An 11710-nucleotide genomic window follows, 5' to 3' on the forward strand; every position below is an offset into this window, starting at 1 on the left:
ATTAAATACTGCTATCAATGTACGCCATCCTAAAACACAACTGACGTCGACTGCCACGCTACAAACATCAAGCATTTTGCTTTACGTTGCTTCTTCGAATAAACTTAAAAACTTAAAAGTGTAATAAAAATAAAAACTAGCTATTTTTAAAAATCGCTGAAATAGTGTTGTTCAGTTCGACGAGTATGATTAATGTTATGCTATGTTTTAATTATTTGCTCATATTACATACCACACCCAGTAGAACCAGTCAAGTGTAGTATGTCAGCCACTCGCTGTAGGGATCTGCAGGGCTACTACGAAACTCGCAAATCGAAGTTCGTATCGTATACCGTCCCTTTCACTCGCGTATTAAATGACATAAGCGTCAGCGGGACGGCAATATACGAAGTTCGAGTTTTGCACTTCGTGGTATAGGGCCTGTACTATGCGGCAAATATTTTATATTAAGTTTTGTTTTTATCGACTGCTTTTTGTTAGAACTTACTAATCTGTGATAGTTTTTGTTTTAAATTCATTATAAAATATCAGCACCATGTTTTTTTTCAGATTTTTCGTACTGAACCGTTGGATTCAGGAGGAGAGTGGTGACACTTATTGTCTAATAAAAACTAGAAATTGAAAGCTTACGAGTATAATTTTGCAAACTGATCTCTAAATATAAAAATTATCTTTGTATATTTATGTTTTAAAAGACTTATCAAACGATAGCCCTACAATATAGGTTTAAAGAAAAAAATCATCGTCTCTTTACATGTAGGGGAGGCACCTTGAAAAAAATTACACTCATGTCAAAAAGTACCTAATGCGTAACAAACGCGGTGGGTAAATAAAACCTCACATAAGCGGGAAAAAATCACATCATATCACACAGTAACTGTTTCCATGATCAATGTAGTTTTTTGTCTGTCATGTTTTGTCGTACTTTGCCAATTTGTAAGGCTTTTGGTTAGTAATTAGTTCAAAGTGGCAGTTCGGTAAAACTACAATTTATTAAGTAAGTGAAACCTATTTTGAACTGACTTAAAAAAAAGGAGGAGGTTGTCAATTCGGTTGTATTTTTTTATGTTTGTTATAAGTGTCTCGAGTAGACACTGGTGTTCAGGGATTATGTAGAGGAACCACCCGTAGTAAAAAAGGCACAAAAACCCCACGTATCTTTGAACATAAACGTAGATCCCTTTCCATTCGTAGTGAAAAGTAATCAATAACTGTGTCACGAATACTGAAGCCCTTCAGAACTAAATGCGGAAGCCAATTTTGTCATCAACTTATACAATCTATAAAAGGTTTCATTAGTAAAACGAGGACATGCATCAGTTTATGAATAAGTACTTACTCTTATTCTTAGAAAAGTTAGGTAAAGTTTTTCGCTCGTGGCTTTTTGTTCTGACTCTTATTTTATATTCGAAGAAATACATGAACACGAAGAAATTCGAAGAATTTCGATCATTCTAGTTTTGTGAACATGGATTAAGTTTAATAAACGAGTTTTAAGAAATAGGTACAAAAGTTAACTGAATATGCTTGAGTTTGACTTTAGAATTTTTTAGTTACATCATGAACCTATTAGGTAAGTAAGTCTGATAAAACCAATCTACCTACTCAGTATTTTTATGAGTGCGCTACGCTTTTCTGATTAGAATATTATTTTAATTTTAATTTAGTGCATCAGCAAAATGAATTTAACTTATTCAAATCACTGTATGTGCGTTAAGTTAATAAATGACTAATTTATAAAAAAAAAACATTCTTATTCCTTATCTACATCATTATAGTTTCTAAGTTTCAGCTTTCTTAATCCTGGATTTGTTCTGGGCGATGATATGTCACTTAGTTAGGACTCCTAGCTAGGAGCTCCTTATCCTATTTAGCACCATCAATAGCGAGGGTTAACGAGCAACACTATTCCTATTGTTTAGTTTGTGCTAGCTGTATGCGTCTCTAGACAAGTATAAACACTCGCTTTTGCTGGCTGCGGTTTTGTAGACTGTCGCGCAACGTTCTGTTCTGCTAATTACTAGAGTAAATGAAGCTCTAAACAACAACTAAGCTAAAACTGTTTCACACAAAACTAAAAAAAAGCAATAATTAACTAAATTGTAATAAAAATATTGAATTTAAATCCGTAGATTCTTAGGTGCGACATAACGCGTGATGAAATCGAAGAATGGCTTTTAGTTTCACTAAAGCGCTTGACTTACAAAACGCTTGTTACTATTTTACTAACCCCCGACGCAAAAAGAGGGGTGCTATAAGTTTGACCGCTAAGTGTGTCTGTGTGTGTGTCTATCTATGGCACCGTAGCTCTTAAACGGGTGGACCGATTTGAATGCGGTTTGTTTTTTATTAAAAACAGGTTTTCTAGCAATGGTTCTTAGACATGTTTTATCAAAATCGGTTCGGCCGTTTTTGAGATATTGAACTTTGAAGTGACAAAGTCGGGGGTTTTTCAACTTTTTGTTGGTTAGGTTATTTCCATCCTTCTGTACGCATCCGAAGGTTTTAATGTACGAGTATAGATAGGTGGTTGGATTGACAATCATACATTTAGATTGTCCAGAAAGCAACTGCGCCAGTGATTAACTAATGTATTTTAAATATGGATTAAATTAGTAAACAAAAAAGCAAACAATTATTGAATCATCTTACGCACCACAACGAGACAAAAATTAAGGTATAGTAATTTATCCTCTTTTGTGTCCAACCAGAGTAAAACATTCTTAAGTTTTTTGCAGTTTAAAATTTAGCTAGCCATTGATAATAGTTATTTGTGCAACAAGAGAGCAAAGTTGTTTTTTGTTGCGAGTGTTGATTTTGAATCCCGAGTAATGAAGGATTCAATTATAAAATCCTAAGAGCAGCAACGGATTCAAATACACGAGATGCAAAAAAACACATACAATTTTTCACCTCAGCAGCGAGAACATCATTTAAATGTAACTTAAGAATAAAACCACATATACCTACCTGTTTACAAAACAAACACATCTTTTTGAAATATAATCCGATTATTAAGAAACAAATATAATAATCACATTTAAAACCATAAAAAAGTGTCCAGTAGATAGGTACAATACAAATCTCATACTCATAACATGCATTGTAATTTGAACTTACATAAACATAAATAGATTTGTTAAAAATTTATTCAATTTAACAAATATTTATTCCAACTGTAGAGGTAGTATACGTAATAATTTTTTTTTAAAAAAAAACAAGAGAAGCGGCTTTCGTGCAACAAGGTTGCATACTTTATTAAAAATCGGGAAAATTTACATTTTGGAAATTTTTGGTTGTCATGTAATTTATTATGTATCTATCGATATATTTTTAATATCAAAAAATTTATTAGCAATCAACCTATTTGATCCTATCTCTCGCTTTTTTCGTGTTGAAGTGAAATTACAGATCAAAGTAAAGTTCAAATATTTGGAATTCAGTGAGTAGAACAAACACTGTACTCAGCATTAAAAAAAATAGGTAATTAAAAAGTTACCTTGTCTCACGGAGTATTTTGCTCACTGATTTCTCATAGCAAAACCTGCCTGTTTGAGGTGCTGAGATGAAAAAGCAATTATTACCCCCGGTGAAAAGTGAGATGATAATTTTTAAGTTTATCAACCTCACGTGCACTCATTTACTGTTCCTGCATTAGCTGGTAATGAAATAGGCTCGGAAGGGTGTCAGGTCGGCGGGTCGCCCCCATCCGTCACAGTCAAGGGGCAGGTAGGCCATTAATATGGCCTACAGACGCCGGTCGCGATACTGCCGTGTGGGGATTCACTGAGTGATGGCCAGCCAATACAGAAAAGCTTCCTCCATAGTAAACGACAGCAGGAAGCAATTATAAGAGGAGAAATGAATATCATTTGTCAGGCCAGCAGGGAAAGCATTGTCTTGTTATACAAAGTTTTGGGGTAAAAGTTGTATGCGAGTATCTGTTATAATTTTGATTTATTCTTGTTAGCAAGCTAATACAAATTGTAACAAGAGTATGATTAGCCTTTTTAATTCATACTATAAAAAGACGTAGTAAACTAGTGGTCACATGCCCTCACAAGTAGAGATTGCGAATTCGAACCCCGTTAGTAGCGCGCGCTGAATTTGCAATGTAATATGAACTGTTTGAAGGAGCATGTCGCAAGGATACTTGCACACATCTGTGAAGCAGTTTCATCAATTATGAGTGAAGTTTCCAGTCCACGGAGCTCAAGTCCTCTCATTTTAAGTGGAGGCCTGTTGCTAGCAGTCACACAATTATCATCAGCTCTTGTTAATTCAACGGTAAAATACCCACTGGATAAGAAAAATAAAATTTCATCTAATAATCCTCGATACTGCGCAAAAAAAACAAATTTACTTACAATTTTTAAGTTGAGTTTTAGACTTATTGGCGTTTTATTCATGTTTTAAGTAACACAGACTGAATCCGTCGTAGACAAGCTAGTCATCATATATTATATTTGCGTCATTTTTCAGTGATTCACGATTAATTACAGGACATAATCCCGTAGAATGCATAAGGTCATGGGAATGTAAACCACTGATGGCTTTCAACTAATGTAGCGACGGGACTACACGGGTACATGGTGTTCGTATACTTAATTGAGTACCCACACCCTAAACTGCTTGATGTTGACTGTAAAACAAATTGCTCCGGTCGCAGCGTATTAGGGAAATAGATTCCCTTACCGTATCTAGAGATAGACGTTGTCCTTAAGGTGGGCCTGTGAGGTTTTGTAATAAGTGTACGGAAGCGGAAGTTGAGGATGATGGGTAACAAGCGGGCGTCGACCAACTAATCGCAGTAAGCCTGTTATTACACCCAGCTTAATGTAATTAACTCTTACTGCAAAATTTACTTCCGCTGGAGATTTGTGATGATTAATTCGGAAGGTAATTTCGTTGTTCGTCTACCTATTATCTTGGAAATGTAAATTTACACTTGCGACAAATTAAAATAAGTGCCTGAACGACTGAGCTTCGCATTGCGATCTGATGGAAGTACCTATTTTATTAATTGCAAATAGGTACAATGGAATCATTTCATTCTTAATTCACGTAAAACGTTTTTGGCATTACTCTCAGAGTAGGTATATCGATATTAAAAGGGTTTCACAGTAGTTACGATTCGTTTGGTTCGATAATGCCTCAATATTTTGTAAAATAACGTAAAAATAATAATGTTCTTGCATATTTTATTGAAAAAGTTATTTTTTCCTGATAAACTCTATCTAGATCAACTATTAAGACAAAACTTTCCAACACAAAATTACATCTAAATTGTTAGAGCACATAATTTAAGTACACTATTTATTATTTTCAGCCAAATTAATTAAGATGTGCCTAAATTTTTTAATCGTTATAAATGTATACACTACGATTATTTCCACTTTGACACTCGGGATGTTTCGTTTTAAATCGTAAAGATAAATTACAAACAAATAACGACAAATTACTATTTGTATTGTTTTTTACTATCAAGCTTTTTACCTTGTCTAATATAAAAAGCCGGATTAGACGTTATCGTGTCAAAGTGGAGATATTTTGTACTGTAGGTACCTAGTTAAAAATTTCGTACAAACACAAAACTGGGATAATCAACTATTTTACCCACACTTTGGGCGTCTCCTGCGTTACCAAAAAATCGTAAATACTTCCAACAAGATATTTCACGGTTTAATAGGTTGAACTTACGTAAGATAGCATGTATTAGCATGTTTAAACTGTAATTTTTTTTGTCGTATGGTTGTATCGGTTTCACTGTTTCATTAATGTATGATGACCAGATGGTCTCATAGCGCCGTTCGCAAGAGCAAATTGCTGATTTCATTTCGTGACATGCATAAATTTCTTTTATCCATTGTTGTTTTGTTTGTCACGAATAAATATTATTCATATTGTACACCATCTATTAAATTACAGAAAAAACATGTTTACTTACAAAAATATGCAATTTTTTGAAAAATGTCGCGGACAGATTAGTGTCGGTGAAAAAGTTGATTGGCCCAACTATAAAAATTAGTTGTGATTTTTTTAATGTTCGCAGTAGTTCCTAAAATCACAATTTAACAAAATACATGGACTGAAAAAGATGATCTTTCTTTTGGCTTTGCCGTTGTATCCAGTTTGCCTAGATTAATTGACTATGTCATCAATATAAACTTGTCTTAATATCTCTATAGGTATGAAGGTATAGGATATTCAAGGAGGCATGCGATTGCATCGCAGTGCCTTCGCTGCAGGTGTTTGACCTGGAGGGGAAACTAAATTTAAACCCTCGAGCGACAGAGGAGTGAAATCAAAGGGGAATGCTTTAAGGTGTAAAAATAGTATGCGATTTACAAAGACATTTCCATTGACACTGATTATATGTTGTAAAGAGCAAACAAAGACCACGTATTGCATGTCATAAAAGTTTGAATAAAATAATAGAACTGAAATATATAAAGTTTTCCCTTAATATATCTAAGATTTTAAATTCATGCTGTCACAAAGGATGACAGTTACAAATTATATTAACGTAAATGCCAGCCCCAACACAGATTGAATAACAGTCTGGTCAGAATCTTAATGTGTTTTCTCGTTCAAAATTTAATGAATTACAAGAGTTAAGCGACAAATATATGTTTTGAAATTGTATGCGAGATCAAAGGAACAAAACTTGAATACATATTTATGAAATAAAACATTTTCATGTGAAAGTATTCAGTAGGTAACCTCAAAGGGGCATGAATCGCTTGTTGCGTAAATTTGAAAAGGGCTTACTTAAGAATTCTGGAGAGATTTACCTGCATATTTTAAATTACCTTAGATCCGAGCTTTGTAGCACACGGTGCTCTATTACAGGAGGGAATAATTTATAGAGACATGTATCTTGGTGCTATTCATAAATTACTCACGCGTCTCTAGGGACCCTTTAGTCAAGGTATGCCGAATGCCACTCGGAGAGCCTTCCCGTTTGTTCCGACCAATTGTTGGAGCACGAGCTGAATGCTTTTGTTATACTGCTAAAGCCTATTAAATTATGTACTTAAACTGAACAGACCGACTTTTAGGTCTATTGACTGCATTCAATTAGAAACGCAATGCCTGTTATGTACCTACTGTCGATTGTAGCTTAATAGAAAATATGAGATAATAACAATCTCTAATAAAATATATCTGGATAAATTCGAAAAATAGTAGGGTTAGTTTTACTGAACACTTCTGTAAAGGTTTATCATCTGAATTTTTGATTAAAAATGAAGTCAGCCCTTTAGCGTCGTACCTACATTTGAACACTGACCAATTTATGGAAACATAAAGTCATAAATCTTTAAATAGTTTTTAAGGGTATAAATAAATATTCTGAACAACTTAACACCCCGACTGGAGATTGAACTCGGAACCTAAGCTTCACAGTCGGGTTTACTAATCACTGGGTTCTCGGGCCGTCATAAGAGTGTTCATTCAGACTAACCCAATATTATACCGTATACTGAATACTGAATACTGAATACCCCGACTGGAGATTGAACTCGGAACCTAAGCTTCACAGTCGGGTTTACTAATCACTGGGTTCTCGGGCCGTCATAAGAGTGTTCATTCAGACTAACCCAATATTAATTTAATTAGTTTTAAGACAGTATTTGTCTTCTTTAACTGCAAAAATAATTTTCACTTCTCATCCATCGCAAAGTTCCTGTTTACGCTGGATCTAGGCGATATAAAATGACTTTTTATGCTCTAGTGCATAAAGTAAACAGCCACAAAAAAAGTTCCAATGTATTTTTTTTAACAATTATTAAAATAAAATTTAAAATAAATTAATAAAACTAAATATTTATAATCATATTAGCAATGCATCAAAAAAAAGATACCTTAGTAAGTGAACAATGTTCCCTCTGTTGTTTTTTCATCTCCTCGCAATCGAAGTGAAAAGCAGAGTGTAAAACTCGCAATTTTCCCGCGTAGCAAACAAGCCTCAGTCGCCCTTGCGCAAGAAACATTTAATTTTCGTGAGGGTAACATTATACAAAACCGTATTTCAAAACACCTCGACGTAATTCGTTCGTAATTGATGTTAATTATTCGTTTTTCCACCAACAGTCGCTAACTGACTACTTAAATGTTATTTACGTGCTAAAGTGGCCTAAACGTTATGGATTTTCAATTAATAATTTACGTAACTGGGCTTAGCATAGAAATAGAAATAAGTTATTGGAGTAAGTTACTGTAAGCATTCTTAATTAATTGTAGGTACCTATTTGTAAAGAACGGAACATAAAAATAAATGGCCACCAAAATTAGAACCCCATTTTAATGGAAACTTGTTATGAACCTTTTTATCTTGCTTCTATTTTGTTATTGAAATAACACGAAACTACACTTTCGTATTTGAATCATAAGTCGTTTTAGTTTTAGGTAGGCCACCTTTTTGTGTGGAATTTGTTCTGAGTTACGCTTCCTGATATTATTTGTTTATGTATTTTCTTATCCTTTACAAAAATAGACTACTTAAAAATGACAGATTGTATGACATTGTCATTTCACGAATTGTCAATGCAAATGTAACATTGATTTATTTCGCTATTTATTTACGAATGATGAATAAATAAGTTAATTTTGAATGTTTTTACACCAGGGCATGTATGCGGATAGAGAAATTCTTTGGAAGATTCAGTTTACGCACCGGGTCCATGGCAGTGACAACACTTTACACTGTTATATCCGTCGCAGCACTTATAACTGTATATCACATTAGCGGTTCAAATGTGCTACCTAAGGACAAATTGTTCCGTAAGTAATTCAACTATTAACTTAGAGGTCTCCCCAAACGAGTTGTTTGCTTAATCAAAATTATTTAGAGAAACTGTAACGTAGGTATTTATAGTTTTCCGTATAAGAGAAGCACAGCTGAAAAACAACACAAATCTATTTGCTTAAAACAGACAAATATGCATAAAACAGGATGCCCGACAGACCCATAACTATAAGCTTATTCTGTATCTCAAGGTTCTGCGATATAATATTAATAACTGGTGGTAGCTTCATTGGTTAATGCGAATTGTAACTATGTTTTGGTTTAAGAATAATGAACCGTTTGTGCCCAAATAAACATTAAAACATATAAGTTTCGATTAAAAGGCACTAGTAATAAATGAGCTGAGGTACTACGAATATTAAGATGGAGTGGCAATTCTAACTTTAGCTAATGCATTTTACTTCTATCGCAGTACAGACATCGATTATAGTAAATAACAACAACAAACAGTAGTGAAACAACTTTGTTAACATTAAATTCTTCTTGACTATAAAAAATATGGAATTACATTTGTTGCTATCTGTGTTTATCCAGAGGATGTTTGAGCCGATCTTAGTTATTATACAAAATTAGTAAATTACATAATCAAGTTTTCTTTTAATTTCAGCGCTTCAGATTTGTACTACTTTTGTTTCAATTGTAGTCATAACTTTCTGCAGTTTATTCGTCTTAGGTATTAAAAAGGTAATCTTACTTAGATCTCGTTTCACGTGTAGTTACGATATAGCTCACATCTTTGCTTCCAATAGTCTATGTGGGAGTTTCTCAGAGAGGAGAGAATTTTTGATGCTAATTAGGTTTTTGATGCTGATTACGTAATATTGCAAACGCTATAAATTGAAGCGGCAATGGGAGGACCCTATCGTTTGAAGACCAGAGAGTCGTATTTGAGAAAGATTCTTAAGTGGCGACCACGAATCAGAAGAAACAGCGTTAGCATTAGCGGGCCTCTCCTTAGGTGGGCCGATGACATCACTAGAGTTGCGAGGACCGATAGATTCAGATGGTAAGTTATTGATCATTGTGGCATTCTAAGGAGGCCTTTGTTCAACAGTGGACATCTTCCGGCTAAGATGATGATTGTAAACTCATAGTTATTTATACATATCAAATACAGATTTTAATTAAGTTGCACTATTCAATACTTAAAGATTTTAATTAAGTGTGTGCGTTGAGGCTTGTGCTTCCTAATTCCAAATTCTCGTCTAGAAATCCGGTGATTTACATTTATACTATTAAGTATAAGATTAGTAGTATTTATAAGTATAAGGTTAAGTGTCTGTCTATTTTCCAGGTTCGTCCAGAGTTGATGCATCCATGTGTTCTGTTGGACGTTATTGTTGGCTTCATTCTATCATTCGCGTTGCCGTTCGCCATAGTCAAATTCTACAAATACGACTCCAAAGTGAAAGCTGCTTGCACGACTGTCATTGGTGTTCTTTATTTGAGTGAGTTTTAAATTTTTGTGTACGTAGTTTCATTATTTATGGTATGATTTCTGCAAATATATTTATTGTTTCCTCTACTTGGACTGGTGGCACCACTTTTAAAATACACAGGCACTTGAAGAGAGTCTATGCCTTTATGTTCGGCAAAGAATTTAGGTCCGAACCTAAATGATGCCACCCAAGAAATTTGTATTGTTTTTAAGGAGGCAAAATATTTAGCACTGTGGTCCCAAACTATTTTTGAGAAAAATTCCCCGAAAATCGTAGAGATTTGTCATTATTTTATTTTAATTTTTTTTGCTTGTATTAGTTAAGTGAGTTTTATAATTTTTATTCTGAAAAAAAAAACTTTCTGTCAAGTTTCTTGCAGCACAATCTTCTTGGCAGTAATGGAATTTCCGAAAATGCTGTTAGTGGATAGATTTACTTCACAATTTTTTTTAAAAACACTTTTGTGGTTCACTTACAGAATATACTTTTGATTTTGATTACTTACCGCTTTCAACTAGTGCATTGCAACTTTTCCGTCGCATTTGTACCCATTATGTTCGATGACATCTTATTCGATACCTCTTCCATTTTACGGTGTAATCTTTCGAGGGCTCTGCTAACTACTACGAAATTCGAAAATCAAAGTTCGTATTCGTAACGTCTCTCTCACTTGCGTATTAAATAACCGTCAGCGGGAGGGCAGAATACGAAGTTCGAATTTTGCACTTCGTAGTATATAGGGTCTGAGATTCGGTATCACTGCTCATAGCTCGACATTCGTAGACTCTGCCTTGTAGACATTCTTTAATTAACCTGTAGTTGACATTTCTCATTCCAGCACTGCATGCCTACTTATGGTTGGTGATTTTTAATTTTTACCGAGAAATAAAAATTGAAGCTGAGATAGCAGACGAAACCAATGACGCTGAAAGACCATCAATTACAGAAACTACTTAGTAATGTTTTAAATTAATCAAGACAGAAAATATTTGATTAAGTATTGCGTACACTAAGTCTAGTATCAAAAATTATTCTTAAGAACAGCAGCGTACTGCATTTATAATTCCAGCTCACGTTTATTTTACACGCAGTGTCAAAAATAATTAATTAAGTTTTGAATTCAGTTTATAATTGGCTTGATGTTCGCGTAAAAAGACCATTCCTTGACTTAAAATATACTTACTCTTTAATTTGAAAAAAATCTGTTTTATTTTTCTTGTTTTGCATTAAATTGCACATCTTATGAGGGTGACAAAGGAAACGAGCATTTTTTACTTTGATTTACGATGTGACATTGTGGCATTATGTGGCATTGATGTGGCATCTATAATATAAAAGTGAACCGCCAGAACGGGACAAAAAAACGAGAAGAACAGTATGGCGCTCTACAACACCATTTCGACACGTATCTCCCATACAACGCATTATTTCTCTGGAATTTTAAAGCAATTCGATTCTTTGG

The 11710-nt window shown here is 34.1% G+C and overlaps 1 protein-coding gene across 3 annotated transcripts; it reads left to right on the forward strand.

Annotated features, from left to right (window-relative positions):
• Positions 1 to 8543: 8543 nt before the first annotated feature.
• Positions 8544 to 11408, forward strand: LOC141428650 (uncharacterized). 3 transcript variants are annotated; one of them, XR_012451453.1, is made up of 5 exons: positions 8544 to 8784; positions 9417 to 9493; positions 9607 to 9815; positions 10104 to 10257; positions 11087 to 11408. XR_012451453.1 is itself a non-coding variant. In XM_074088659.1 (4 exons), the coding sequence occupies exons 1-4, from the start codon at positions 8637 to 8639 to the stop codon at positions 11118 to 11120; spliced, it is 432 nt and encodes a 143-aa protein (XP_073944760.1). In that variant the 5' UTR covers positions 8544 to 8636; the 3' UTR covers positions 11121 to 11408. The 3 variants fall into 3 exon arrangements, 2 of the variants coding, with proteins under 2 accessions (XP_073944760.1, XP_073944759.1); XM_074088659.1 differs by lacking the exon at positions 9607 to 9815 and having other exon boundaries at positions 11068 to 11408; XM_074088658.1 differs by lacking the exon at positions 9607 to 9815.
• Positions 11409 to 11710: the final 302 nt, after the last annotated feature.

This window comes from Choristoneura fumiferana, chromosome 6 (assembly GCF_025370935.1).
Source record: "Choristoneura fumiferana chromosome 6, NRCan_CFum_1, whole genome shotgun sequence".
Taxonomy (NCBI): domain Eukaryota; kingdom Metazoa; phylum Arthropoda; class Insecta; order Lepidoptera; family Tortricidae; genus Choristoneura; species Choristoneura fumiferana.